The sequence below is a fragment of the Balaenoptera borealis genome, assembly GCF_965194805.1.
Source record: "Balaenoptera borealis genome assembly, chromosome: 3".
NCBI lineage: Eukaryota > Metazoa > Chordata > Mammalia > Artiodactyla > Balaenopteridae > Balaenoptera > Balaenoptera borealis.
In genome coordinates this window covers 108,962,836-108,989,424 of record NC_138866.1, presented here as the reverse complement: position 1 = coordinate 108,989,424, position 26,589 = coordinate 108,962,836, and the positions used below count along the sequence as shown (strand labels likewise).

At 40.2% G+C, this 26,589-nt stretch overlaps 1 protein-coding gene across 3 annotated transcripts in view; it reads left to right on the top strand.

Annotated features, from left to right (window-relative positions):
• Nucleotides 1–26,589, top strand: part of RORA (RAR related orphan receptor A) — a 729,602-nt gene that overhangs the window by 535,765 nt on the left and 167,248 nt on the right. For all 3 annotated transcript variants that reach the window (XM_082388123.1, XM_082388129.1, XM_082388116.1), the window contains one exon: nt 2,414–2,443. In XM_082388123.1, the coding sequence (XP_082244249.1) occupies nt 2,414–2,443 (30 nt within the window). The remainder of the gene's footprint in view (nt 1–2,413; nt 2,444–26,589) is intronic.

The window sequence follows — 26,589 nt, the reverse complement described above, 5'->3', positions numbered from 1 at the left end:
GAAAAAAAGAAAATATTATGCACAGTTATGTCTCCATAATTAGGAGTTGTAATGCACTTTAAAAAATATTGCTTTTGTTAGAGGGATGTGTTTTTTAAGCCTTTCTCCATAAAAGTGTATCTATTAATTTATTGGTATGTTTTTCCTTGCATGTGATAGATATAATTTACATTTTATTTCTATAGGTTGGGGTTGCCAGATAAAATACAGGATGCTCAGTTACATTTGAATTTCAGATAAAAAACAAATTGCTAGTGTCTGAAATTTAAGTGTAACTGGGGATCCTGTATTGTTTCTGCTAAATCTGGCAACTCTTGTGTAGGTGTATCTCCCAATTACTTATACTCATCGCTAATTGGCAGTTAAACGAAACTGAGGGGCCGAGTTTGTGCTGTTACAGAAGTCATGCTGTCTCCTGGAGACAGATATGAGAAGTTTTAGCTCCGTGCTGCTGTGATCTCAAGGATCAGGCAGCTTTCCTGAAAAGATTTTCAAAATCTATTATCATTATAATCGTCATGAAAATATTTGATGAGAACACTGCATCACACTGTATAATAAATTTAAGTAGAAAAGTCAAAGCAGTGGTATTTTCATCAGGCCTTTGGTTGTCAGGAGAAAATAGTTCCACACTCAGCGAATATAGATAGGTCTGTTTGGGGCTGTGTTAAATCCAATTGTGTGAAGGTTCTGAATAATCAGGAGTGACAGCATAAGCACTTTCTCTTCAAAGTGATTTTACCGAAAGCATCATTTCCTAAGGAAAGTACACATATAGCTCTCATAATGCTGAAAGAGCACTAAAGTATCCATTTATTGGTGCTGGTGTCATGAGCTGGAGTTGCAAGTGGTATTCAGATTTTCAACTTGATTCACTGCTGCTGTTGGGGGCAGTTCCCTTCTCATGAAAAAGCTTATTTCAAAAACTCCTCAAACCCTTTGGTTAGTTCCCATGTGAGAGAGCCTTCAAGACTCTTTGCAGAAGCTTCTAACTTCACTGTGCAAAGCCAAGTCAAACATGATGAAAAACAATATTTGTGCTTTTCTCCTTAGAAAGGGGGGGGGGTAAGAATTTGAGTTGGGCTATGTAATTTCAGCTTCCCTAAATAAGTCCTGTGGAAATTTGTGGGGGAACAAGTGTGTGATTTTGGTCTTGGTGCACAATTTTGGCACTAGCTTTTTTTTTTTTTGATGTCTACCATGGATTTTTTTTTTAAACATCTTTATTGGAGTATAATTACTTTACGATGGTGTGTTAGTTTCTGCTTTATAACAAAGTGAATCAGATATACATATGTCCCCATATCTCTTCCCTCTTGCATCTCCCTCCCTCCCACCCTCCCTATCCCACCCTTCTAGGTGGTCACAAAGCACTGAGCTGTTCTTCCTGTGCTATACCATGGATTTGCATAACGGATTTCTTCCCTGTCCAATACATTCCATAGCTAAGTAATAGGTCTGATCTGAGTGCCAAATTTTTCAACAGTGTTACTTTCCAGAGGGGGGTTAAATAGTTCTCTTAATAACTTGAAAGAATAAAAGACATGCAAGGTTTACCACACTTCTTAGTCACAAGCTAAATGTTTTCAAGAGCTTTATGACTTTGAGCCTATTTGGTCTCAAGAATATCCTCCGAGAAGAATGAAGCATACAGAATTCAAAATGGAGCACTTCTGAAGTGGCGATAGCACTGTTTGCATTGAAGTGTGCATTCACGTTATCTTTCTGCGGTCTTATGTGCAGAATCTTGCCCAGTTCCATTCTTCACCCGCTCTCTATAAAGCATCTTAGAAGTATCAAGGGTGCTGACTCACGAATCCCTTATGTTTCCACATAGTTTGTGTTCATTGTGCTGCCATTTGCCGAGAAGTAGCCGTCATTCCCCTTCTGACTTTAACAAGTATAGACAGAGAGGTACAGTTTGTGGATGTATTTTCCCTCACCATTAAAAGTGATGCTTCATGTGAGCACAGAGTCATTTTCATTAAAAAGTAAACACAAAATCAATGGCCAGAGCAAATTAATTGCTCTGTGGCTCAGTTCACTCTTGTCTGAGTAAGTTGGCTTCACTCTCTTGTGCCTTAAATCTTCCCCACTCTGCCTATAAACATGATCGTCTCCCCTATTTAAAATAAAAAATAAGTCTTCTCTCACTCTGTCTAATTACTGTCCGTGCTGCTACTTTTTACCACAGAACCTCTTAAGCCAGTAGGCAATGCTTGCTGGCCCCATCATTAATGGTTTCGTTACACTGGGGTAGATCCAGTGACGCTGTATGTGAGGTGAGAATGCATCTTGCCTCTCCATCCCCATCTGAACAAAATGCGTTTCTGAGTACACTGGGGATGGTGTACATTCTAAGAAGTACACACAGGCTCCTTTCTTACCTTTGTCATTGTTTCTTCTCTTCTAGGTATCTCAGTAACAAAGAAGACACATACATGTAAGTAATGCATTTTTTTTTTTTGTCCAAAGTTTTCTGAAGAGTTGGAATTCGCATATGTCTGGCTGCTGTGGCCTTTCAAGTATAAACTAATGTTTCAGCTGTGATCCATGGTCAACAGAGGTCATACTTCTCTACCTGTAGTGGTCGGAAGTGGTACATCTCCACCTGTTTGTACTGAGTGTGTGTTAAAGAGAGTCTAGACATAGTGTGATAAATTCTAGCGATTCAAGCCACTCATCTTTAGAAAAACCATAAAATCTAGCCAGGAGGATCATTTAATTACTTACTGATCACCCTTACTCTGGATCCTTCTTAGACGAGTTGGTATGTTTCTAGGAAACATCACCCTGATTTCTTTTAAGCTTTGGTCTCCTTTTCCTCACCACTAGTTCACGATTTAGGCCGTTTTGTACTTGTGTCTGTGGAGCAGAGGTACTGACCGGGAATCTAGGCGCTGCCGCTCGTGTGGCCTTTGGGGGCCCTGGTAAATGGCATGGGTAGTTTGATGTGGAAATGTGCGCTGGATTTATCCTCTGTATTCATTCCCACCTCTCAGGTTCAACTGCTTTCATCAATTGCCTTCATTCGAACTCCACCATAAGTTTACAAACTCACGTCAATGTAAAGTGTTGTGATCTGCATTCTGAGCAATGATGTTTGACTGTGCCTTGATCCTCAGGATGAAACCAATACGTCATTGATGGCAGGCAGTCAACTTTCACTGTACTTGACCAGCATATTATTTAGACTTTCACTTAAGAGTGTCATTAGAATTTGATAACTATTTTAGACCACAGATATGTGCTACCTACGAGATGTGTTTGGGCATCCTTCTAAGGCAAGCAATGGAGATATTTACGGCACAATTTAGGGCCGACAAAGACGTGTCCCCCAATTTTTCCTATTTATGCTTTGAAAATTTTTGATTTCATGTGAACCATTTGGAGGGAAAAAAAAATTCTGTGTACCATCAAAGTAGTTTATCTTGTGCCTCAGTTGATTCTTGAAATCTGCTCTTGGGTTTGTCTGTCTGTCTATTTGTATTTGTAGAAAACAAACATAAAAAGCAAAAAAAACCAAAAATCAAAAAAAAAAAAAAAAAAGCAACCCCACCCAATTTGATGGTTGCCTAACTTTTAGGGCCCAATCCTGCTGTCTCTCCACGTGGCTCTCCCGTGGGCATCAGTGGAATGTTTGAGGAAAGAGGCAAAGCTCAGGCCCGTAATGGACACATGCTCAGGACAGCACCTCGTCTCTCAACACACGGTTCCAGTTGGCTGTCCCTCCACCAGGGTAGTCTGTGGCCCTTAGCTTTTTGGGGGTTGTTTTGTTGTCGTCGTTGTTGTTGTTCTTGCTGTTGTCGGTGCATAATTGAGCTCATGATGACTGAGAGATTGACAGTGCAGGAGACTGAAGTCCTCTGTATATCCGCAGGGCAGGCATGGTACAGAGCGCTTCCTTGCACAGCCTTGCCCATGAGCTCGTCCCTGGCCTGGTGGGACCCACTCTAGAGGTGGTAAGTAATTCAGTCTTTCTGCTAGCTCAGTCCTGGGCCTCTCCTGAACAGGGGCGGATGGTTGTGCCTACTGTTTATGGCGGTTTGGGGTATGGACTCCTGGCCACCTGGCAACATACAGAAAGCCGCTGACTGTTTGCATTATGACTTGGCTCCTGGATAAATGGACAAAAACCACTAGTTCAACTCCACTGGATACAAAGAATACCCCTCAATGAATAGGAGAGAGACCATAGATGTTACTTAATATAGAGACCATCCATCCATAAGGACCTTTAAGGAATTGTCATACCTAAGGATAATTTCATTGGCCTATTGCAGAAATAATAACCCGTGGTTGGATTTAAATTCACGGAAGGATGTGGGTGACAGCATGAGAGTGGTAGCTAGTGAAAAACAAGTGGCACTCCAGTAACAGGCAATAGAACAGGTTGGTCTTTCAGCAGAGGCTTAATGAACTCTATCAGCTATACCTGCTTTAAAACAAAAGCAAGATATAGCCAGAGTGGATAGATTTTGAGTGCCTTTCTAACTGTGAAAATCAGCAGGAAAATTCTTAGGGATTAAGCATAATGTAAATGTAGAAAGATTTAAAGCTTCCTTTATGTAGTTCAAATATTAAATTGATAGAAAGATTTAGATCAAAAGTCATCTTGGTTTTTGTGGCTGATGTTTACATTCATGATTTGGGGGAGAGGGCCCAAAATAAAATGGCCCAATGACAAGTTGGGGAGAAAGCTCCTGAAAAGACAGTTGACACAAAGCTTTGCCCATGCCAAGGAGAAATTGAATTGTCCAAGTTGCATGTTAGTGAAAGTCTTCTATGCCACGTAAACATGGAGATTGTTTTTGTCACCCAACTCAGCAGACAGCCCATCCTATTTCTGATCTTAGCATCTCTACAGGCCCCACAACTGGTGAGGAGGAGGAAAATCAGTCAGTTCTTTCTCTAATAACTATCACCCAAATGACTCCTTTAGCATCTGTCGGATTTTTCTTGAAAACTGAACTGTCTTAATTTGCTGATAAGTTTTCTTAAGATGTTAAATTTCAGCTCCTCTTAAATCATCTTGACATCTGCTCTTTAAAAAGTGTCACTCTCAGGGAAGTGTGCGAATTCATTTTTGGGCCGTCTCAAGACTTCCGATTTTAGCCAGGGTTCAGGAAACCTTGGTCAAGGCTTGACTACATAATCATCAACAGCTGAAGTCAGCTCACATTAGCAGTTTCAATCTGGGTTTCCTAACTGCCTGCACAGAGAGATTGTTCCACTTACAAATGAACATGTACAGTTGCAGAATATATTATCAGACCCGAGTGTCAGCTCACAGGTACACCAGTCAGAGGTGCAAGAACTACAAAATGAACCTGAATAGTTGTGACACTTGATAATATTTTAGGCCACCTTGTTATCTGGAAAGTACAGGTATTGCTTCTTTAAAAAAATGCTTTGGGTGAGTTAAGCAAGAAATTCCCAGGAAAGGAAGTCTGATTGTTAGCTTCAGAGAAATCCACAAGCATGGTCTTTGGAGAACACAGATTCTCCTGAGTTCCTGGGATAGGACCGTCAGTGTTTGTCATTAACTTCACTTGGCAGGTGGGGGAAGGCAAAGCTTGGGGCTTCTTGTACGAAGTCATCATGACCAATTGGTCAAGGAATTCTTACATTTGCGATGTTCTTCAGCTGTTGACAGGAAATGTTGCTGCTGGGTTTTGCTGTGTGAACATAAAAGAGAGTTTTTACTTGTGGGATAGGGATGTACTCGAGAAATTTTACACCGTGGTGTAGAATTTTAATTTAATTTTTGTGGTTGATTATATAGCACCTGTATTTGATTGGACACTTGCAAGACTGCTTTTGCTTTGTGATTCACAAGTTTGTTCTGGTCTCATTCCTGCCGTAATAGTACTGTGTGGATAAGTATCTTTCTCTTGGAATCAACTGCTGTCTTGGTTTTTATTAGTTGCCATATTTTATTATTTGCCAAATCTGTTCATTTGCTCCTGACTTCTTCATCTAATTCTGCATGGGTAGTTCTGCATTCACTAAAATGTTAGAAGATGACGTATATAGAGATGAAAAAGTGAAAAATACAACAGAAAATAATCTTAGCTATTTCCAGCTACTGGGAAGTTTGGCATCATAGCTCATCACCTGAGGGAATCTATCAGCCGGCCACCAGAGTGCAGACCCGAAAGATACCTGGTCGGCTCCTGGATTGCTTCCAGAGTCAACAGACCATTGTCACTTCCTCCTGTTCTCATCCTTGTTTGTATTTCTTATTCTTTTTTGTAGAGTTTGTTTTTTATTGAATATGGTTGATTTACAATGTCATGTTAGTTTCAGGTGTACAGCACAGTGATTCAGATATAGATATAGATATAGATATCTATATCTATATCTATCTATCTATCTATATATATATATATCTTTTTCAGATCCTTATCCCTTATAGGTTATTATAAAATATCGAGTATAGTTTCCTGCGCTATAAAGTAGGTTCTTGTTGGTTATCTATTTTATATATCGTAGTGTGTATATGTTCATCCCAACCACCTAATTTATAATCCTAAATTATATTCCTTATTTTTCTTGTTTAAGGCTCTTCTGCTTACTTTCTTCCACACTCGGGAACTTCCAAACGTAAAAATTACAAGTTACTCCGTAAGCAATCAGGAAAATATGTCAGTTTAATCCAACTGAATGTCAGTTTTCCCTAGTAAATAACAAAATCAAATATGCTTCTGAAGCTTCTGGAATTTTTAATCTTAACCCAAATAACCATTAAAAATGAATTTAGTACGTTTGCAAATGTTTGGTTGCAGCAGGCTCATGCCTAAGATGTAAACTTAAAGCAGTGTATTATTTATAAATAGATTTTAGTTCTCTAGAGTAAAAATATTTTAGTACAAATCAGAATATTTCTTTGAGAACTAATCCTTTGTATTTTTAAAGAAAAAAAAAAGTATTTATTGCAATCATTTAAAGTGGACTAAGTTAATGTATTCACTTCTTACCCCTAGAGGCTTGGCTTAAGTTTGACTTAGAGAAAATGAGTTTTGAGGCCTCGACCACCTCTCCTTGGGTATTTGCTGATATCACAAGACCAACCCAACAATTTGTCACAGTTGTTGCCGCTTACTCAGGTGGCCCAAGAAGTACAGTCGCCTTATTTTCTCGTTTTCTTTTCCTTTCCTTGAGGCTATTCCTTTTGGTTGCAGACTCTTAGCAACCCCAAACTTGGGGCTCACCCACATTATTTTCGCAGTCCAGGAAAACTCAAGAACCATTCTTGGCAAAGCTAATGGAAGGTGCTTTGGTTATATAGTTAATAGGTTGCTGTGGCAACCCATGTGACCCATGGTGTGACTCACGGTGTGACTCACGGCAATTATAATTTCAGTTGCTGGCTGGATGTTTCATTAGGACAGACCTGAGAAATAGCCACACTCAAGTTCTTTCAGGAGGCTTTCATCCAGCTCCCGTCCACCCATTGACAAACAGTCACAAACTAGTACTCACAAAGTTGCCAGAAGATTCATCTCTTAGCTTGCAGACACTGAGCTTGCTGCCGATGGGGCATGACCAAAATACAAGTGCTGGCCTCTTCTAGAGCTAATCAGTGGACAATTGTTTATTGAGGATCTACTATGTACTGACAGGTTCTTTGCCCTCAAGGAGCTTACAGACTAGGTTCAAGGTTGGGACTGCGGGAGAGTGAGGACACATAGTCACAGAAAATAATCTGAAAATACAAATGCTAAGTGTACCCTTTTCAGAAGATTTGGCTCATAAACTGGAAAGCAGACTAAGCCGGAAATGTGGGAGAGGAGAGAAGAATTAGAGAGACCTCCAGGGGTCTGACACTGTGATCCAAGTATACAAGAGCAATGAAGGGAAAGGTAAATATTTAACTCTAGGTGCTGAAAACTACCTTTGCTCCTCCTCTCCCCCTATTCTCGCCCAGAGGAACATCTATGTCATTCCTTCAAGATCAGTCAGTCCAAGGAAGTAAAAATGCCCCGTGCTGTCTGGAGATGTTTGCCTTGTTTAGACTTGGCCTGTATATCTAGAGCCAAACCTCTGAACTTAACAGGATTTCTCTGTCTCATCATATTAGGATATAAATGGATAGCACTTGGCCCTGCCAGTCAGTTCTTCCAAGGTAGAAGATTTGCATAGTCTTAAAATCCACAGTTCATAGTGGGGATCTATGAATTCCGTTTACAAATCTGAATAGTTACAGGCTTGGAGTGAGTTTGCTCTGATTCATAAGGTTTCTGAATAGGATTTGTGATGGGCATACTCTACTGATGTAACAGCATAGGTAGATACTTTATAAGTATATACATATATACATATATATTGGTGTTTTAGAGGCAACTGAGGCTACAGTAGGGTCAAAATAGTCATCTGGATCCCAGCAGATTGTTGAGCGGATTCATATTCACATCCACAGAGAGCCATCTGCAATTTTCCTAATTGTTTGAGAGGCCCTTCCTTGTCAATAGTAGTAGAAAAGTTGGGGGTGGGAGAGGGATAAATTGGAAGATTGGGATTGACATGTACACACCACTATATATAAAATAGATAACTAATAAGGACCTACTGTGTGGCACAGGGAACTCTACTCAATACTCTGTAATGGTCTATATGGGAAAATAACCCAAAAAAGAGTGGATGTATGTATATGTATAACTGATTCACTTTGCTGTATACCTGAGATTAACATAACATTGTAAATCAACTATACCCCAATAAAAATTATAAAAAATTAATTGATTAAACATCTGAATATTTAGCTAAATGTTTCCATCAGAGCATCCAGTTGGTTCAAGTTTGCTGTTCATAGACCTCAGATTTGTGAATTGAATTTGGACAAAAAGTATTTGTGTTCTCATCTCAGAACATAGGCTCAAAAGGGTGTATTGAGATGGGGAATGGCTCTTTAAAATCCACCATCACCGCTAGAAAATAAAAATGCCTAGCCTACCAAGTACTGGTGTCTACTTGACGGATTTATTGTATATTTAATGAAACTCTTGTACATGATTGAGTTGATCTTTAAAGAAGGGCCGATGTCTTTTCAGGATTTTGTGTTACTTCGAGTTCAATAATAATAATAATAATAACAGTGTAATAATAATCAAAGTGGCGATAGGAAAGGTCCAGGTACCAGTAGTCTCTGTAGCAGCAGCAAGAGCAGGAGCTACCACCTACTGCGCAGTTCTGATATTCCAGGCATTATGTTGAGCGCTTTACATGCATTATCTCATTTAATCTTCTCATCGGCCCCATGAGCTTTGTCCTACTTGTACCCCCACTTTAGATGAGAAAACTTGTCTGAGGGGGTCAGTAACTTAACTTCGAGAAGTGAGAAAACTTGCAAACTCATCCAGCTGGAAATGGGCAGAGCCAGGACTCAGAGTAGATTGACTCCTTGCATGCACACGAGTACCACACTGTTATCTCCAATATCAGCATTAGGTAATCGTTGTGGAGCACTTACTAAGTGCTGGATGCTTCTCTAAGCGCTGTGTACGTGTTAATTTATTTCATCTTTACCACAATCTTGTGAGGGAGGTGTTGCTACCATCCCCATTCTACAGGTGAAAACTGAAGCCCAGGGTTCTACAGCTAGCTGGTATGTGGTTGAGCCACGGTTTAAAGCCAACCCATAGAGCCTACGATAAAGAACTTCATTCCTTAGAGTGGTCCTTCCACTTGAAAATATAAGAAGAAAGCCAAGCGAGCAGTCATTCCTACAATTGACTCAGGTTATCTTTTACCTTAGAACTATTTTACCTATAAAGGCTCCTAAGCTTGGTGAACCAACTGATTACGAGAAGGAGGTATGCTATTCCCACCATATGAAAAAGTTCATTTAAATCAGTTGACCTAAAATGATCATTACTAATCTTTTTGACAACCTAACCTCATTCATCAAAGAACTGACATCCATTTAACATCACTATTCATTCACCTCAACTGATTCCATAATAAAACAAGAGTTCAAATTGGTTATTTTTGCTTCTAAGATAGTTATACCCCCCACACGAGTAGTAACATGTATTTCTTACAGCATGAACTCATTTTCCACTGCAACAAAGCCTTTAACAGACATTAATGACATTTATAAGAAAATTGTGCGTTAGCATTCTTTTGTCAGATCAACTTGATAATCCATGTATAACTTTCACTGCCACTAAGAGGTAGTATGATTCAGGATAATGTGGTTTCCCTGAAACCTAACCAAAAACAAACAAACACAACCATGAAAGCTAAAAGTTCCTTAGGGAACTGAAATATATATCAAAAGGATGCATAAGAGAATTAAACATCCAGGTTTCAAGTACGCTTGAGAGTACCTGAATTTAGGATTGGATTTACAGTTACACCAACTTCTCTCTTTATTGAGATCTGCATCCAAAGGACTGAAAACTGAGGAGCAGCAGAGATGTCAACATGTTTGAAATATGAAGAAAGTTATTGGTCTACATTCACTTGCTTTATGAATTATACAAAAAATTTTACACTAGGTCTATCAACTGCACTTCCAGGAAGTTAGTGTATTTGTAGTCACGTGGTCCTTTTGATTATAATTGATGTCCATATCTGCACAAACGGTGACTTTTTCATTTCCACGCATTCAATTACCCTTTTTCCTGTGACTGCCCGAGATTCCTCACAGTGAAATGTTCTCCACCCACTTCACCTCCAACTCTGGGTAAACATTTTTCTTATGTAGGAGTGATAGCTCTTTACCTGGTTCGACTTTGTTGAACTCATAGGCATGGACTTTAGCTCCTAATGTCTTAAATAGTTAACAGCCGAGCATAACGATTAGAGGGCATATTGAAGAGAAGAGCAAAAAATGCAAGAATGTGCAAGATTCAGGTTTGGATTCAGTGAAAGAGGCTTAATCCATACATATTTTCTTATAATCTTTTTGTTTTAGAGGAGAGAAGGAGCAGACTATATGGTGGATGATCCAGATACCTGTTATACTGGAATCTAAGGAAGGCAGGCTGGAAAGCAGACCACAGCCAATGCCTGTACAAAGGGCAGGCGGCTGGGAGTCAGAAAGATTTTATTAGCTGAATATTTCTAACCCCTTCTCTGTGTCTGGCAGTGTGTTAGACACAGTGTAAAACAGAAAGTTTAACTCAGTCCTCACACTCCAATAGTTTACATCTGAGGAGGAAGGATAGACCCACTTGAGGAACTTTTAGTAATGAAAGAATTGCAGGAGACTGCAGGCCTGTGATTCAGTTGGATTGTCTGTCTGAGTGAAGAACACGGCTGGGGAGCTGAGCTGGATCTGGAAGGGTAGCGAGGTGTAGGTGTGATCAGGTAGATTGATGGAGGACTTGGAGGGGGGAGGGGCGTTGTATAGACCTGTCTGACTACAGTAGAGTATTAATAAGAAAAGAAGAGGACGTGGACGACAGAGGTAAGGTTTTGGCTTTGTCTCATAACCAGCGGGGAGTCACAGAATGGGCGTGAAAAACACAGTGACCTGTAAACAGTGTTTTTATTGCTGTCATTTAGTGAGCATCATAGCAATCACAGGTTCCATACTTCATTCCCTTCTCTGAACTCGGACAAAATTCTTATCCTCAGATTGAGGTTCTTTTCTGGTCTTTCCTCTGATCACCTGTGTAGAAAGTGCTTCTTGAGCAGGAAAGATCTAGTCCAAAAAGAGAAGGCTGTTCTAATTATTAAAGCAAAAGCGTTTCTTTTTTTCCCTCCATCTTCCCAGTTTGAAGGTCTAATTGTCAGACCAGTGCTTGCCATTTCATTAAAATCAGAGGAATGAAGCAAGCAGTGAAACTTGAAAACTACATGTGCACTTTGAATTGCGTGGCTAATGGTTCTTTTTGCTTTCTTTCCTTCCTGCTGCTAATTTGGCTGGAGACGGCTGTAATATACTAGGACTCGGCCACATGTAGCTTTCCAAACATTTGAACCCCGCATGCCCAATCTTGCTCACTCCTTACGTAAAGCAAACTGCATTATTATTTTTTCATAAGCACAAAGAACTATTTCCCTTACATAGCTGGACAGTACAGTTAGAAGATAATGATACTCCCTTTTCTGTTTGTTGGTCTTTCTTCATTTTCCAAGAACGAGTTTCTATTGTTTCACTTAAAGAACACCAAGGTTCAGATGAGGCTTTCTGTTGGCTGCATATTCAGAAAAGTCTTCCGTGTATAATGAACCGAATCACGTTAATTTATCTGTCTCTCTCCACCGTGTCTTTTTGTGTTGACAAAACTGAATATTCACTTTCCCTCACCAAGTTGGGGTGTCAGGATAATTGATTGTTACCAGTCTCTGCTGTTCTTAGACAGGATAACACCAGTGCCTCTAGAGAACAGGTGAAAACTAAACTCTGTCCCCCGAGGCCAATGAAATAGCTGTTTGGTCCCTTGTGTGAAACTTCCTAATAACTTAACTGGGCAGCCTCTGGGTCCCTGGAGGCTTTCTCCACCAGAGTATTCCCTTTCTTTGTTAAGATTGCTTATTAAAAATGATTTTATAATGAAGTTGCCTCAAATAGCAGCTCTTTTCCTGGTTGTCCTTGAAGCTGTGGTGAAGAATCTTAGAGACAACTGTCTAGGGTTTTCCTCCTTGTTAAAAACTTCTCTCTTACCACTGTTACTCTTGATTTTTAAGGAGACAAAGTCTAACTGACACAAGTCCCTCTCCGGTTGATTATGTCGCTTAAAATCCTGTGCAAGGCATTATTGCTAGTTTAGCTTGTCATTCGGGCTCAGGAATCGAATTGATCTACATGGATTCAGGCAGGACATTTAAGTCTGCGGTGGGAACAAGGCTGTCGGGCTTCCCCGGGAAAGCAGCAGCCCAGGAACGCGATTGCTAACTCTGCCCCAACTCCATCAAAACAATGATTTCCAATTATTTTATTTCTTTGGTCCTAGGTGTCTCCTATCTGCAAACTAACCACTTTCCTGCCACAAGGGACTGTCGTGAAGGGGTATCAAATAGTGATAAAAAAAAAATCAGTGTTGCATTCTTTGCTACCCATATACTGTATAAATTCAAAGACTTCTGATAAGTGTGGGCAGTTAGGAGAAAAATCACTTTTTGGTTGTTCACATCATCAGCTTGACTTCCTGGCTTCGATATGCTGGTCTATTTAACATGAAGAATGATAAAGCAGTTGTCAGTAAGGCTCACCATTGGAAACGTGTTCTTCAGACTTGGTCTCCCGGTGGCCAGACGACTCAGGAAACAACAAACTGTATAAAGCTGTTCGTGACAGATTCAGCTTGGAATATTTTTCTAACTTTAAGGCTTGTCAGGCAGTAAATCTGCAGCAGAGTACTCAGGATGCAGCTTGGCACTCCTCTTGCTTTGCTGTGTGAATATAGTAGAACACCAATAATAAGAAGGACTGTTGTGAATCTCTTAGTGGAGAGATCAATCTTGTCTCATGGTGCTAGGGTTGTGTGCTAAGAACATGCCTTGGCTAAATTCTGTTCTCTGAGACCAGGTATATTAGAAAATACTACCTTTCCATTCAGCAGTTCCTACTCCCTCCTCCCCCAGATAAAAAGAAAAGAAAAAGAAAAACTATGGCCTGCTTTGGGATTCCACTGTCAGCAGGATCTTCTTATTCTACCTCCTTAATGACCCTCTAGGGCTCTCCATTGCCTGAGGAGTCTAAACTACTTAATATGGCAAACAAGGCCCTTCACAACCTGGTCTTAATCTTTCCATTGCTCTTTCCTTGACTTCTATGCCAGCAGTTTTTGCCACACTGAATGACTAGTTCCTAGAAGACTCTGTGTGCGGGTATGTCTCAGCGCCTTTGGTTCTACTGTATTACCTTGTTTGTCCAGGAATGTCTTTTGCCAACTTCTGCACCCGTGGAAGTCTTACTGCTCCACCAAAGGCCAACACAAATAGCAACTTCCATACAAAAGCTTCTCCAACCCTACCTTGTTAGATTAATTGCTGCAGTTCCTTTGCTCCCACAGGACATTGTTAAGGTCACAGTACAGAAAATGTATTACAGAATAGTTGTTGTTTTGTAGCTTTGTGCCACTAGATATGCTTTAATTATCTTGGTATATCTTGGACTTAGCAGAGTGATTGGTATCTACTATGTGCTCAATTAATTTCTGTAGACTTGATGTGTGTGTGTGTGCGTGTGCACGTGTGTGTGTACATACACAATTTTATGACCACTCTTCTTGCACATTTGAATATGGAGGAAAATAATCATCTTTTCCTTGTTAACAGCTATAAGGAAGAACAGATATTTATTATGTGAAACTATATTGTGAGATTTGTACTATATTACTTTGGAAACCAATGCTACAACTCAAAGGGCTTCTTGATGTCTGACAATTTACTGTACGTATTTTGAGTCTCAGTTTTAGGACTGCTTGCTTTTTTTTTTTTTTAAGTTGATCAAACAGCTCTGTTTCATGTTTTTAAATTTTTTTAATTGAAGTAGAGTTGATTTATAGGACTGCTTGCTTTAAAGTTTCTGTTAGCAGTTTGTAAGATTTAAATCAGAATCTCATCCAGAAAATTTAAGAATATTTTTATATCATCTAAAGATGAAGAACGTGTGACCCCTTAGATACCATTTGTTTGCATTATCTATACAAGATTTTATAAAGGAAAGAGACATTTTCAGTTACCATTGGCATCAATGTAAATGCAAAGGAGAAAACCACCTACTAGAGAAGAGAACTGGCTGGTCTTTCCAAGAATGGAGGGTATATTCTATCAAGGGAAACATCCTGTATTTGTCTGGTCTCTAGAGGAAAAGGTGATCCTGATATGTTAAAGAATCTGGGAAGTAGATGTTCTGATAATCCTAGATTACTTACTGAATCTTAAAGTAAATTCTGAAAAGAAATGACATTTATTTATTCAAGGTCAGAACATGTGACATTTGTCTGGTCTGGAGTGTAAGTATGTTCCCTTAACTTAGCAGGGACCATTGATTTCAAAACCATTATCCACTTCATAAGTAGCTGCACACAACCATGGTTTCTGTCTGCTATTCCTTAGAACTGTCTGTCTTTTAAGCTTTATGTGCAGCTTCCTCCCCACTTTTGTTTGTAACTTTTACTTGAGTCAAAACATGAGGAGCAAAATTATCCCCTGCAGTATCAATTCCTTGAGTGGAAAGCTTGCTTACAAATGAGAGGATGAGACGTGACCCAATAAAAGAATCTATTTTAATTTTAATTTATTTCCTGATGTCCTTTTATGCCTCCTTAGGCGATAACCTAACCAATTCCACCTTAACACTGATTTTTTTTCTTCCAAGGTCAAAAAGCACTTTAGAATGATTATAATCAGAGAATAAAAGTCCTTTGCCTCTAATGTAAAGTCCATCTCTTCATATGAAATCTAAATCCTAGTTATCTCAGCTTCACAATAATTCTTCTGTCATTATGCATCTATTAACAAGCTCAATGACAACAGGATGAACTTATGAGATCTTTAGGGACTCGGAAGTTGCTTTTTCATAGAAACACCATCTCTGGTAGTCTCTTTCATCCCTTTCCTTTCTCAGATGGGAGTTTTTAATAACGCAGGGAGAGGAGCTATCTTCATTTCGTGCTGCAGTTTCACACAGCAAAGTGCAATCAAGGTAGAAACGGTCCCAAAAGGCAGCTGAACCTATGGTTTTCCAGGTTGGAAAAGGAAAAGCTGTTATGCAATCACACATACATACACACCACCATCCCTCCCCTCCGCCACCCCCCCCCCCGCAAAAAAAAAGAGTTCTGACTGATATCTCTGAATCAAAGAACTTTCCATGGCCTGATTTGTGGAAGTTACCTAATCCTGTGTATAATTGGGGTGATTTGAGAGATGGGAAAATGTTCTCATTTTCATTATGGGAGCCACTGGGGGACAGTATCATTTAAAGACTATGTTTTTATTGCCCTAAATTGCTTTACCTGATATTCTATTGATGTGTTTCTCTTAAGTTAGGTTTCTAATGAATAAAATGACCAATATGGGTCCCATTCTCACAGATTCTCCTAGTGCTTAAGCTACTCTTTAATGGTCAAACTATCCCAGTGTCTCACTTATAGGGAAGAATTCTAAAGGGTTGGGTTAACTCCTAACCCAAGAGAGAAGAGCCAACTTCTAACATTCTGCATACGGCCAAAGCATCCACATACTGTCCGTGATTTGTCTGTATTAATACAATAGTAAAACCTCATCATGAAATTTCTTATATGGTATGATCACCATTAGGTGAGCTCACCTTGCAATGCCAAACTTAGGAAACTTCTGGAACCAACCCTCTTGGCATCAAGGCTAGGCTGGGACTACCTCACACTGAAGAAAGTGAAGTTCTACCATATTCTCATCTAAAAACTCATCATTATTCCCAACTTGTCGCTCCATTAAAGTATTCTTAAATAAGTGGATATCTTAGATTGGGTTCCCCAGAAAATAGACTCGGAGACGCTGAGATTTATGTACAGAAAGCTGATTGGGGAGTGCACTTAGGAACAACACCTATAAGGAGTGAAGGAAGCTGGATTGGACAGGAGAAATTGAACTGTCATACAGTTGCGACCAGAGTTTGGCAGATGCCACAGAGAGATCAGAAGCAGGGATACAGCCTTTAAGAGATGTCCCAGATGGAGGCAAAGAGACTGGATATTTTACCCTGCATCAAACCAGCCACTGGATGCCAGCTGCCCCCAGGGAAGGGCATCATCTTGGGCAAGGCAGCTCCCTTTAGCTAAAGATGAGGCTCAGAAAATGACTCAGCTGTGAGCCACTGGCAGTCAACACTTTGGGCCAGAGGGGAAATAAGGGCTTCAATCCTGAAGGGAGGGATCTGGGTGGCACACCATAGCATCACTGCAGGGGAGCCAAAATGGACATTAAATTTAACTTTTGTGAAAAACATCTTTTCTTTATTTAAAATGACACACATTTTATTGCTTAGCTAGGATTTAAACTAATAAAATATATGCTTGGCCTCAGCATTATGGTATACCAGAATTGCAAATGCTGAAGAAAAAAAAAATTTTTTTTTCTGTTGAATAAGGTTCTCCGTTAGAATTTCTGGTCCTGGATATGTGCATTATAAATCATGTGTGTGCAGTTCCATATAATGTATTATTTTTCCACACATGGACATTCCAGAGAGTTAACACATTTTTCTCAATTATAAAAATAAATAAGCCATTTCCATCTCTTTGGGCTCATGTGAAATGTATTCATATAGGAACAAAGAACATGCCTGAAAAGAACTAGTTATACATATTACGTGTTACTTTTCAGATTTTAACAGTCTGCTACTGTTTTATAATTGAGATACAGTATCTGAAATATTTTGCAGGGCTGATTTATGTACATAATGTCTCTCTTTTTAGTGGCTTATGGGACTCCACCCTCATTTTGCCTGTTAGCAACTACTTGCCAAATAAACTCAGAATTAAGTTGGAGATTAGTGGTGGCTTCAGTGATGAGGACCATCCTGAGCCAATAATCCCAGCCCCCAACTGCTGTCATGGAAGAAAAGCTTCTCAATAGGAATTAGTGATGGAGCACAGAATGAATTGTAGTTTCATTCCTTAAAATCGCAACATAACCTCTGATTTAGCAAATTTTGACTTCAATTTTACTTCTAAGAATGAGAGATCCCATTCTGAGAAAATCCAAACTGTCTTCACGGAGTATTATAAATGGAAGGAAAGACCTAAGTGTTTCCACTCTTTTCACCTTGGTTCAAAATAATCCCCCCAACACGAACCCCAACCTTCTAAAGCCCCAGCTTTTTCTTCATGTGTTTCTGAGGTTTCCACGGTTCAGAATACCCCTATTCCCTCCAGAGCCAGAAGCTCAAGACACCTTGCAGATCTGAACAGGAGCTTTCCAGTTTCACAGATGCTGAAGGTATACATTTCTGAACCTGTCGAGTTCAGATGGAGTCAGGGTTTATCTCAGTGGAATTCAATCTTCATGGATTTCCACGGTTTAGCTTCTGTGCCTCTGCCTTGGAAAAGAGGGCCCCTTTCAGGCTGATAGTGAAGTTAATTCAGATTATTCTTTCCCTTATTCAAAGAGAATTAATAGATTGTAGCAACACTTTACCTTGTCTAAAAGCTTCCATGGTTCCAAAAGCTCCTACCTGGGAAAATCCCCAGCCATTATTTTGGAGATCGCTGTGTCTGAGGCCTTGTGAAAGGAATTCTGAAGCTGCCTGTGAATGTCAATGGCAGCCTCATCAGTCTGCCCTGGGTATTACCATAATAATTACAAGGTCCTCACAGATGGCAGCTTTTCAAGTGGCAAAATCATGGGGAGGATAGTCTCCTACAACTGGCTCTTGGGAGAGGAATCCCATATATATATATCAAGTAACCCATCTAAATTTGCCATTTCACAGATTATGTCTGACCCAAACCATCCCATTGCATGAGCTGTGAATCCACACTACTTCTTTACAATACATGCTGATAGTTAGTGCAAATCACAGTGATTTTTTTTTTTTTTTATATAAAGGTAGCTAATGAGCTGACATGTAAAGTAATGGCTGTTTTCAATGGACAGGATGAATCTGCTCCTTAACTTTTTCCTGGAAAAAAAATAGCTCCGTAATTTTTTTTTTTTGCCAGAATTTGTGAGCGGTTCACATTCCTGTCAATTACACGCCCTGATTACGTAGTACAACCACGGGGCAGCTGTCCAGGAAAACACAAGTCTGAAAATGCTTCTGTTTTAAGAAAATTAAATTCATGGTTGCTCCTCGTGTGGGCATGTGCAGCAGGCAGGAAGCTTCCACTTTTCTGGCCAAGGAAAGGGATAAGGCCTTGCCTACCTCGCCTGGATTCAATAGCCACTCTGACATCTTGAGATCTTGATATCAATGCCCCGCTGCAGGGCTTGGTTTTGGTTTCTAAATAGTCTTGTTTGTTTGTTTGTTTCAGTGTGTGTTAGGAAACACAGACTCGTGTTATAAAACGGTGTTTCTAGTTATGAATCACAGCAACTCCTGTGTATTACCAGAGAGGCCTGAATAGAGAAATTGTTCACCTTCCTCCTTCCCAAAAGTCAGAGTCTATGACAGTTTAGGGCTCCTAGCCCTATTTACAAAGCTGGCCTCTTTGTTGCTGTGTTCCTTCAGATGTGTCTTTTTCGAAGTAGAGATGAAGCTACAGATGAAAATGCTACATTTGCTGTTGGGCCGCTTTACGGTTTAGGACATTCAGCTTTTATATGGGTAAAATAAAGGCCACTAGGGTTTGTCAGATGGGATTCTTCCTGGGAATGTTATAAAGTTTAACAAAATAGCTTTAAAGCATGCAGTTAAAGTTGCCCAAATTGTTTACGCGTTTGAGAAAACTATGAGAATTACTTGATATCTTTCCAGTTGTGAGTCTTTAACTACATTTGTATCTGCTTCATAGAATAGGACATTTCAAATAATGAAATATATAGTAGCGATGAAAGTGGCCTTCACATTATCTGTGTCCAGATACACTGTGTCCAAGTAATGGTAGCGTCTAAAAGAAATATTTAAAAGACAAAGAATTGTGACCTGGGTGAAATCAGTTTCACCTCTGCCCTGAAAAAGAATTTTTTTAGGTGGTTGATGAAGTTTGAATATGAACTGGTATTTTAGATGATGTTAAGGGATTTTTTACAATATTGTAAGTCATAATAATGACCTGGCAGTTGTTCTTGTTTGTTTGTTTTGTTTTTGTTTTTGTTTTAATCTCTATCAGTTAGAGATGAGTACTGAAATCATTAGGGGGTAAAATGACGAGATGTCTGAGATTTACTTCAAAATGCTCCAGAAAGAAAGTAAATTGGGGATAGGTGAAACGAGAGTGACCAAATGTTTTACCAGGGAGGAAAGGAGGAGTACATAGAGATGTGTTATGCTATTCAATTTTTTAATAAGCTTGAAATTTTTTTAATAGATTAACATTTTTTCACCTTCTTGTCTGTGATTTATAAGCTGATTACTTTTACATGGGAGGTTTGACCACCTTGGATAATTAGTCTTTAAGGAGAACGAGGTGACACTGATGAGCTTGTCAAATTCAGGAAACTGATAATAATCTCTTAAAATCCCTGCTTTGCTATAAAAATTATGCATGAACTGTTAGCAAGCATGTAAGAAAAATTATCTTTTATATTAAGGTTCCCTCACCTTCACTTCAGGTAGGAAAAAGGTATGAGCGTTAGTTGCTCTGCTTTTAAATCTCTTCAATGTTATGGTCATAGAGGCCCAGATTTGAGAGTTGAATGGATCAGAGAGTTCATTTGGTGGTCCCCACCTCCAATATTTGAGAAGAGGACAGTTTCTCAGGGAAGTAGAAAGTGTCATGTTCAAAGTCAGTTGTCTTGTTCAAAGTCAGTTCCAGTTGCTTTTACAGAAGTGGAAGCAAGACTGGAACCCTTGGAAACCAGTACCCTTTTCTACTCTTATCATGCTACCTCAATCTTGTCCTTTAAAATACTCATTAACAATCTACTCTCTGGGGATCAAAGCAGTTTTCTAAATCCAGACCAGTGACTGTGAGTCAGATGTTCATGCCGGGTAGTGTGGCCCCAAATTATCTTTTCTTTTATTGAATACCAGTTCCAAGTTGTGTGATAAGTCCCAGAAGTGCTAATGTTTAATTCTGTTCTTGTTAATGCTCTGCAGCAGGTTTGCAGCCTGTTCTTCCCCCTCTGGCTTTTCATAGACTTTCCGTCAAGGAAGGGTCAATATACTCAAATGACAGTCCAGGCTGACAGGAAGATACACTTGGCCTAGTGATTCCACAAGAACCATCAGCCTCTGCTATAAAGCCTTTCCCAAGGCCTTTTGTAATGTAAGCTGAAATTCCAAACATCACAATTGAAATAGGGATGTTTTTCTCTAAATGGAAACATTGATCCTGTTGAGCATTTGTGGCCAAAATCTTTCAAGCACAAACTTCCCTGCTAAATTTTCTCTTCTTTGCATAGTACGTAGTAGCAGCTCATTGGGATAAAGTAGAAGATCAGACTGGCATTTATAAAATAATTTTTACCCAGTCTTTTCAAGAGTTTTACAAAGAGCAACCTCTGATTCCTAAAAACATGGTTCTACAAGTGGATAGGAAAATAGAAATAGAGACAGAAGGACTGCCCTGTTGGTGTGGTCTGTGAGGAAACCAGCCACTGGGTTTGTGTGTTCATTCAGGAATTGCCCTGCACTTACTGACCTCCTAATGTGTAGAAAGCACTGGGGACAGAGAATCTGTATCACTACCACCACCCCCTTTTTTTGGAGGAGGCAGGGGCACAGAGACAGAAAAGTACACAAATGCAGGACCTAAGTGCTTTGGAGGCAAGTAATAAGGAAACAGATGACCTAGGACACCCCCCTGCAAACTGGGGGCTCCTGGAAATCACCTTGGGTGAAGATGTAGCTGAGTAATATTTCAGAGCATGAAGGAAGGTGAAGGAAGAGCTGAGAGAATATTCCAGGCAGAGGTAGATGGGAGTACGGTGCACAAACGTGGCTCTTTGTCTTGTCCAAGGTATACTTAATCCCAAGGAATTGAAAAATTCATTTCAACTTTTCCTTTTTTTCTCAAATTATACCTACTAAAAGACATCTACTTAACTTTCTAGAACTCAAGATAACGATCCCGTAGAGGGGTCTATCTTTGGACAAATGAAAACAGGGAAGTGCTTGATTTCAGTAACGGGCTCCCAAGAAGTTTTTGAAGGGTACCCGCTCTGGCTCAGCTTTTCAAGAATTGGTTTTGTTGTCAATACAGGGAGGTTTGTTCCTTTTTCAGACCTTTGAATGCCGCATAATCTGACAGGGGAATAACTCCTCTAGTCCTTGAGGGGCAAAAGAATCAGCTTCCCTTGGTTTTATTCATGGAAATATGGTTTGTCCCATTGTCCAAAGCTGCTTGTGGATTCCTAGCTGGTTGTTGTCATGGAGAGGGCCTGTTTCTTCTGTGGGGTTGGCAGAAGCATCATTAGCTACAGTTAGACCCACCGAGATGCCCATATCCAAAATGAAAGGAGAAGGAGGGGAAGATGAAGAGGAGAGAGTGGAGGAGGAGGAGGGGGAGTGAGGGGGGAGAGAAGGAGAAGTAGGAAACGCACAGGTAGCATCTGAGCTCGTCCGGGGACTTTGTTCATGAGCTGACCTCCGACCAGGCAATCCGTAGACAAGGCCTTTTAACTTTGTTCAGGAAACTCTGGAGATTTGTGGTTTCTAATATTCACGGTGCTGTGTGCCAACCCACATAGCCAGTTCTGCAAGCAACTAGTGCTGCAGACACATGACCCATATTTCTCACAAATCCCACTATTCAATGGTCTTTCTTTTCTTCTAATTATACCCAAAAGAGAGTCTCTAGTGGGTAATAATCTCTCTTTGCTAATACTTTGTAGTTGGGTTCCAAACCAAGAGCTTTCCTCTATCACAGCTTGAGTGTGTTATTTTTATTTTAGAGCCAGCCACGACTAATAGGGAGGAGAGAGTGTCTTGGCCTCCTCAGGTGGTGGTCAGTGGATTTATCCTTTACTCGTCCTTCCTTTTTGACCCAGTGCCTTCTTTGGTTTGGCTTTCCTGGATAGAGAGGAGATACCTGCCCAGAAGATCTCATCCAATGTGCATTGTGTGGTCTGGCTTGGTTGTTTGTTTTTTCAAATCAGATACCCAAATACGGTGTGTTGTAAAATCCTTTACTAAGTTAAAGTCCAAATACTTGGTTTCAAGGAATCTTGGAAAAAGGAAGAATTTCACTATTTCACAAGTGTGATTACTATAATAAAAAAAAACTGAAAAAAATGTTCAGGGGTCAGTGACTTAAAGATTCCTTTTTAATCTCTACCACTTTAGTAGAGCCTATCTCTGTTTGCTTTGTGTCATAATTTATATGTATACGTGTTATCGCCCCTGCTAGACCATAAACGCCTTGAAAGCAAGATTGGTGTCTATTTTTATGTGCTTCAAACTTGTACCATCATCTGATGACGCCAGGCAGGTGGATATGCATATTGGATTCAGGACTCGCAAGGCCTGGGCCCCATTGCCAGAGAAATGTTGTTATTTCCTAGCCAGTGTGATCTGGGAAATGCCCCCTGGGCCTCAGTTTTCCTTATCTGTGAAGTAAAGAAGCAGGACTAGATGATCCCCAAGTCCTCTTCCTTTCTAAATTATGACCTTAAGAGACAGCCATATCTTAAATTGGGAGAACTAGAGTCATTTTTAGTCGTTATCATTAATTTTTTTCCGTTCCTATATTTTAAAAATGAATCATCTAAATCTCTCCAGTTTGGTAGAAGGTATTGATTTTACCTCTATGATAAATCTAAAAGAATCCTGAATGAGAAGTTACTGTAAATCACTAATATGATCGTTAGGTGTTAAGTTCCTTAGGAGAACTATTCTTCAATCAGCCAGAATGGCTTAGTTTATTTTTCTTTAAATTATAAGACTTGCAGAAATTGAACAAGCGAGAGGGTGTCAGAAAAGGTGGGGTATATTACTGTGGTCTGCAGCCCCTGTGGCCAAAATACCTGTGGCTTGTTGGCTGTGTGTATGTGTGTGTGTGTGTCTGGGTGCTTTCCTTTGCTCTTCTTTAGTGTATATGAGTAAAATCTGATGGAAATTACATCCAGGGAGACAGAGCAGGCAGAGCTGCGGGGAGATTGACATCTCCTGTAGAAGGCTTTGGGAAGGGGGTCGGGGCAGGGGTGCACAGTCACGATTATACACTGGCTCTAATGTCATTCATTCTACCATTTTCTTCTCTTTTTATAAGATTTTTTTTTTGATGTGAACCATTTTTAAAGTCTTTATTGAATTTGTTACAATATTGCTTCTGTTTTATGTTTTGGTTTTTTGGCCACGAGGCATGTGGGATCTTAACTCCCAGACCAGGGATCGAACCCTCACCCCCTGCATTGGAAGGCAAAGTCTCAACCACTGGATCGCCAGGGAAGTACCCTCTACCATTTTCTTCTTGAGTGCCTACTATATACTAGACTTTCTTCAAGGTGCTGGTATTTTGCATTGTACAGTATGGACACTGCCTTTTCTTCCTCCCTGTCTTCCTGTGGCTTTGAGTCCTTGGAAACACAGAATAGTTATTCTTAAAGCAGTCAGCCTCTAAAGGCTGTTTATCATGCTCTATGGCCTCCTGCACCTGCTCCCAGGAAAGAGCTTGCTAGCCCTGAAGAGCTAATGCAAAGCTGCATAAACTCTGGGGTCTTGTCATGGATAACTGAGTAACCGTCCACCCAACTGAGCTTTAAAGAACTGTTCTTCTCATCCTTAGAAATAGGGAATTTTTTAAACCAAAAAATGTTGCCTGAGTTGGGTACATTCCATTCTCATGATTTCCTTCATTTACATTTTCAATTTATTCAGTAAATATTAATTTATGAGTCCATATATATGCCAAGCACTATGCTAGATGTAAGAGGCAATAAATGATAAATGAGTTTGTTAGTTTCCTATTGCTTCTATAGCAAATTACCACAAGCATGGGACTTAAAACAACATACATTCATTCTCTTAAAGTTCTGGAGTTCAGAAGTCTGAAATCAATTTCACTGGGCTAAAGTCAGGGTGTCGATAGGGCTAGTTCCTTCTTGAGGCTCTAGGGGAAGTCTACTTCCTGACTTTTCCAGCTTTAGAGCCACCTTTATTCCTGGCCAAATATCCCCTTTCTCCATCTTCAAGACCAGCAACATAGCATCTTCTGGTGTCTTTCTCTCTGTCACTCTGCTTCCATGGTCACTTCACCTTCTGTGTCTCTGACCCTCTTGCCTACCTCTTAGAAGGATCCTTGTGATTACACTGAGCCCACCAGGATAATCCAGAATAATTTCCCCATCTCAAGATCCTTAATCACATCTGCAAAGTCCCGTTTGCCATCTGAAATAACACAGTCACAGGTTCCGGGGATTAGGATATGGACATCTTTTGGGGAGGGAGGGCCATTTTCAGCCTAGTGCAACAAAGTATACAATATTTCTAACCTCAGAGAGCTTAGGTTCTGGTTGCCTAGCAAGGGAGAAATGGAGTAGGTTTTTTGTTTGTTTGCTTACTTGTCTGCTTGTTTGTTTTTGATGCTTTATTCCAGCCATATAGTTTCAGTGGAGTAAATGTGGAAAATAAAATGTAGAGAAAATATGTCTGTTAAATTCAAATTGTGTCAAGTTTAAAAATAAATCTTCCTCTTACAAAACTCTACCTTGAAAACCAAACATTAATGGTACCATCAAGAACTTTAGAGTATAAATCTTAACTGTCACATTATCCATATTTCTGAATGAAAAGATTTGAATCTTGATTTACAAAGGGAAGAAATAAGATTCCTCCATCCTTAGCCTATGAGAAACTTCCGTCAATGAGTCTTTATTCCATAGCTTCTTTGATTAAGATGATAGATATTCTGAATCCCAGCTATCCAGAGAGGCAGCGTTCATGACAAAGGAAGAGAAGCCACTACTTTTTCTTTTTTTTCTTTTATTTATTTATTTATTTATTTATTTATTTATTTATTTATTTATTTTTGGCTGCGTTGGGTCTTCGTTGCTGCGTGGGCTTTCTCTGGTTGTGGCGAGCGGGGGCCACTCTTCCTTGCGTTGCACGGGCTTCTCATTGTGGTGGCTTCTCTCATTGCAGAGTGCGGGCTCTAGGCGCGTGGGCTTCAGTAGTTGTGGCACATGGGCTCAGTAGTTGTGGCTCTCAGGCTCTAGAGCGCAGGCTCAGTACTTGTGGCGCATGGGCTTAGTTGCTCCGCGGCATGTGGGATCTTCCCGGACCAGGGCTCGAACCCATGTCCCCTGCATTGGCAGGTGGATTCTTAACCACTGTGCCATCAGGGAAGTCTGAGAAGCCTCTTCTGCATCTTCAGTGTCAGCTGCACAGGTCGGGATCTCCTGGCAGAATCGATGCTCTTAATGGGATTTTAATTGTCCCTAAAGTGCTTTGTAGCTTTGCAAGTTTGAACGTGCAAAGATGCCCTTGGGTATCTGAAGCATAAATTATAACATTAGGCAAATAAGAGAACCGACTTGGGGAGGGAGGAATCTGACCACAGATAGCAAGGAATATAATGTCAGAGACAAACATGAGACAAGGTGGCTAAGGCAGGGCCCGAGAAGCAGATACAGTCAGACTCTGCGCCGAAAGCTGGACAGTGTCCTGAGGCCTCACAGGCATCATCGTAGGGCAAACTTCCATCTCTACCACCACCTGGAGTAACATGGCTGTGCGCAGGCTGCGTGACCTTTCTGAGCTTCATCTGTAAAATGGGGATGACGGTATCTAGCTGAATAAATAAGGTCACGTGGGTAGAAGCACCTGCTTCCCCAGTGCCTGGCTGATCAATGTGTAATCCATGTGTAACCATCATTTTGTGATGAGGGTTAGGCTGGCAGCCCTAGTCTTATTAGCCCTCCTCTCATCCCCTATTGCACGATATCCTTCATCTTCTGTGGCCCTCCTTCAGTTTAAGACTGGTCTTGACATTCCCTTTGGCCACTATTTGTAAGGTACACTTGTGATTCACTTCCTGTCCTGGTCACATTCAAATACACACACAAGCACAGGTTCACACTCTCCCAGAGGATGACCCTGTGTCT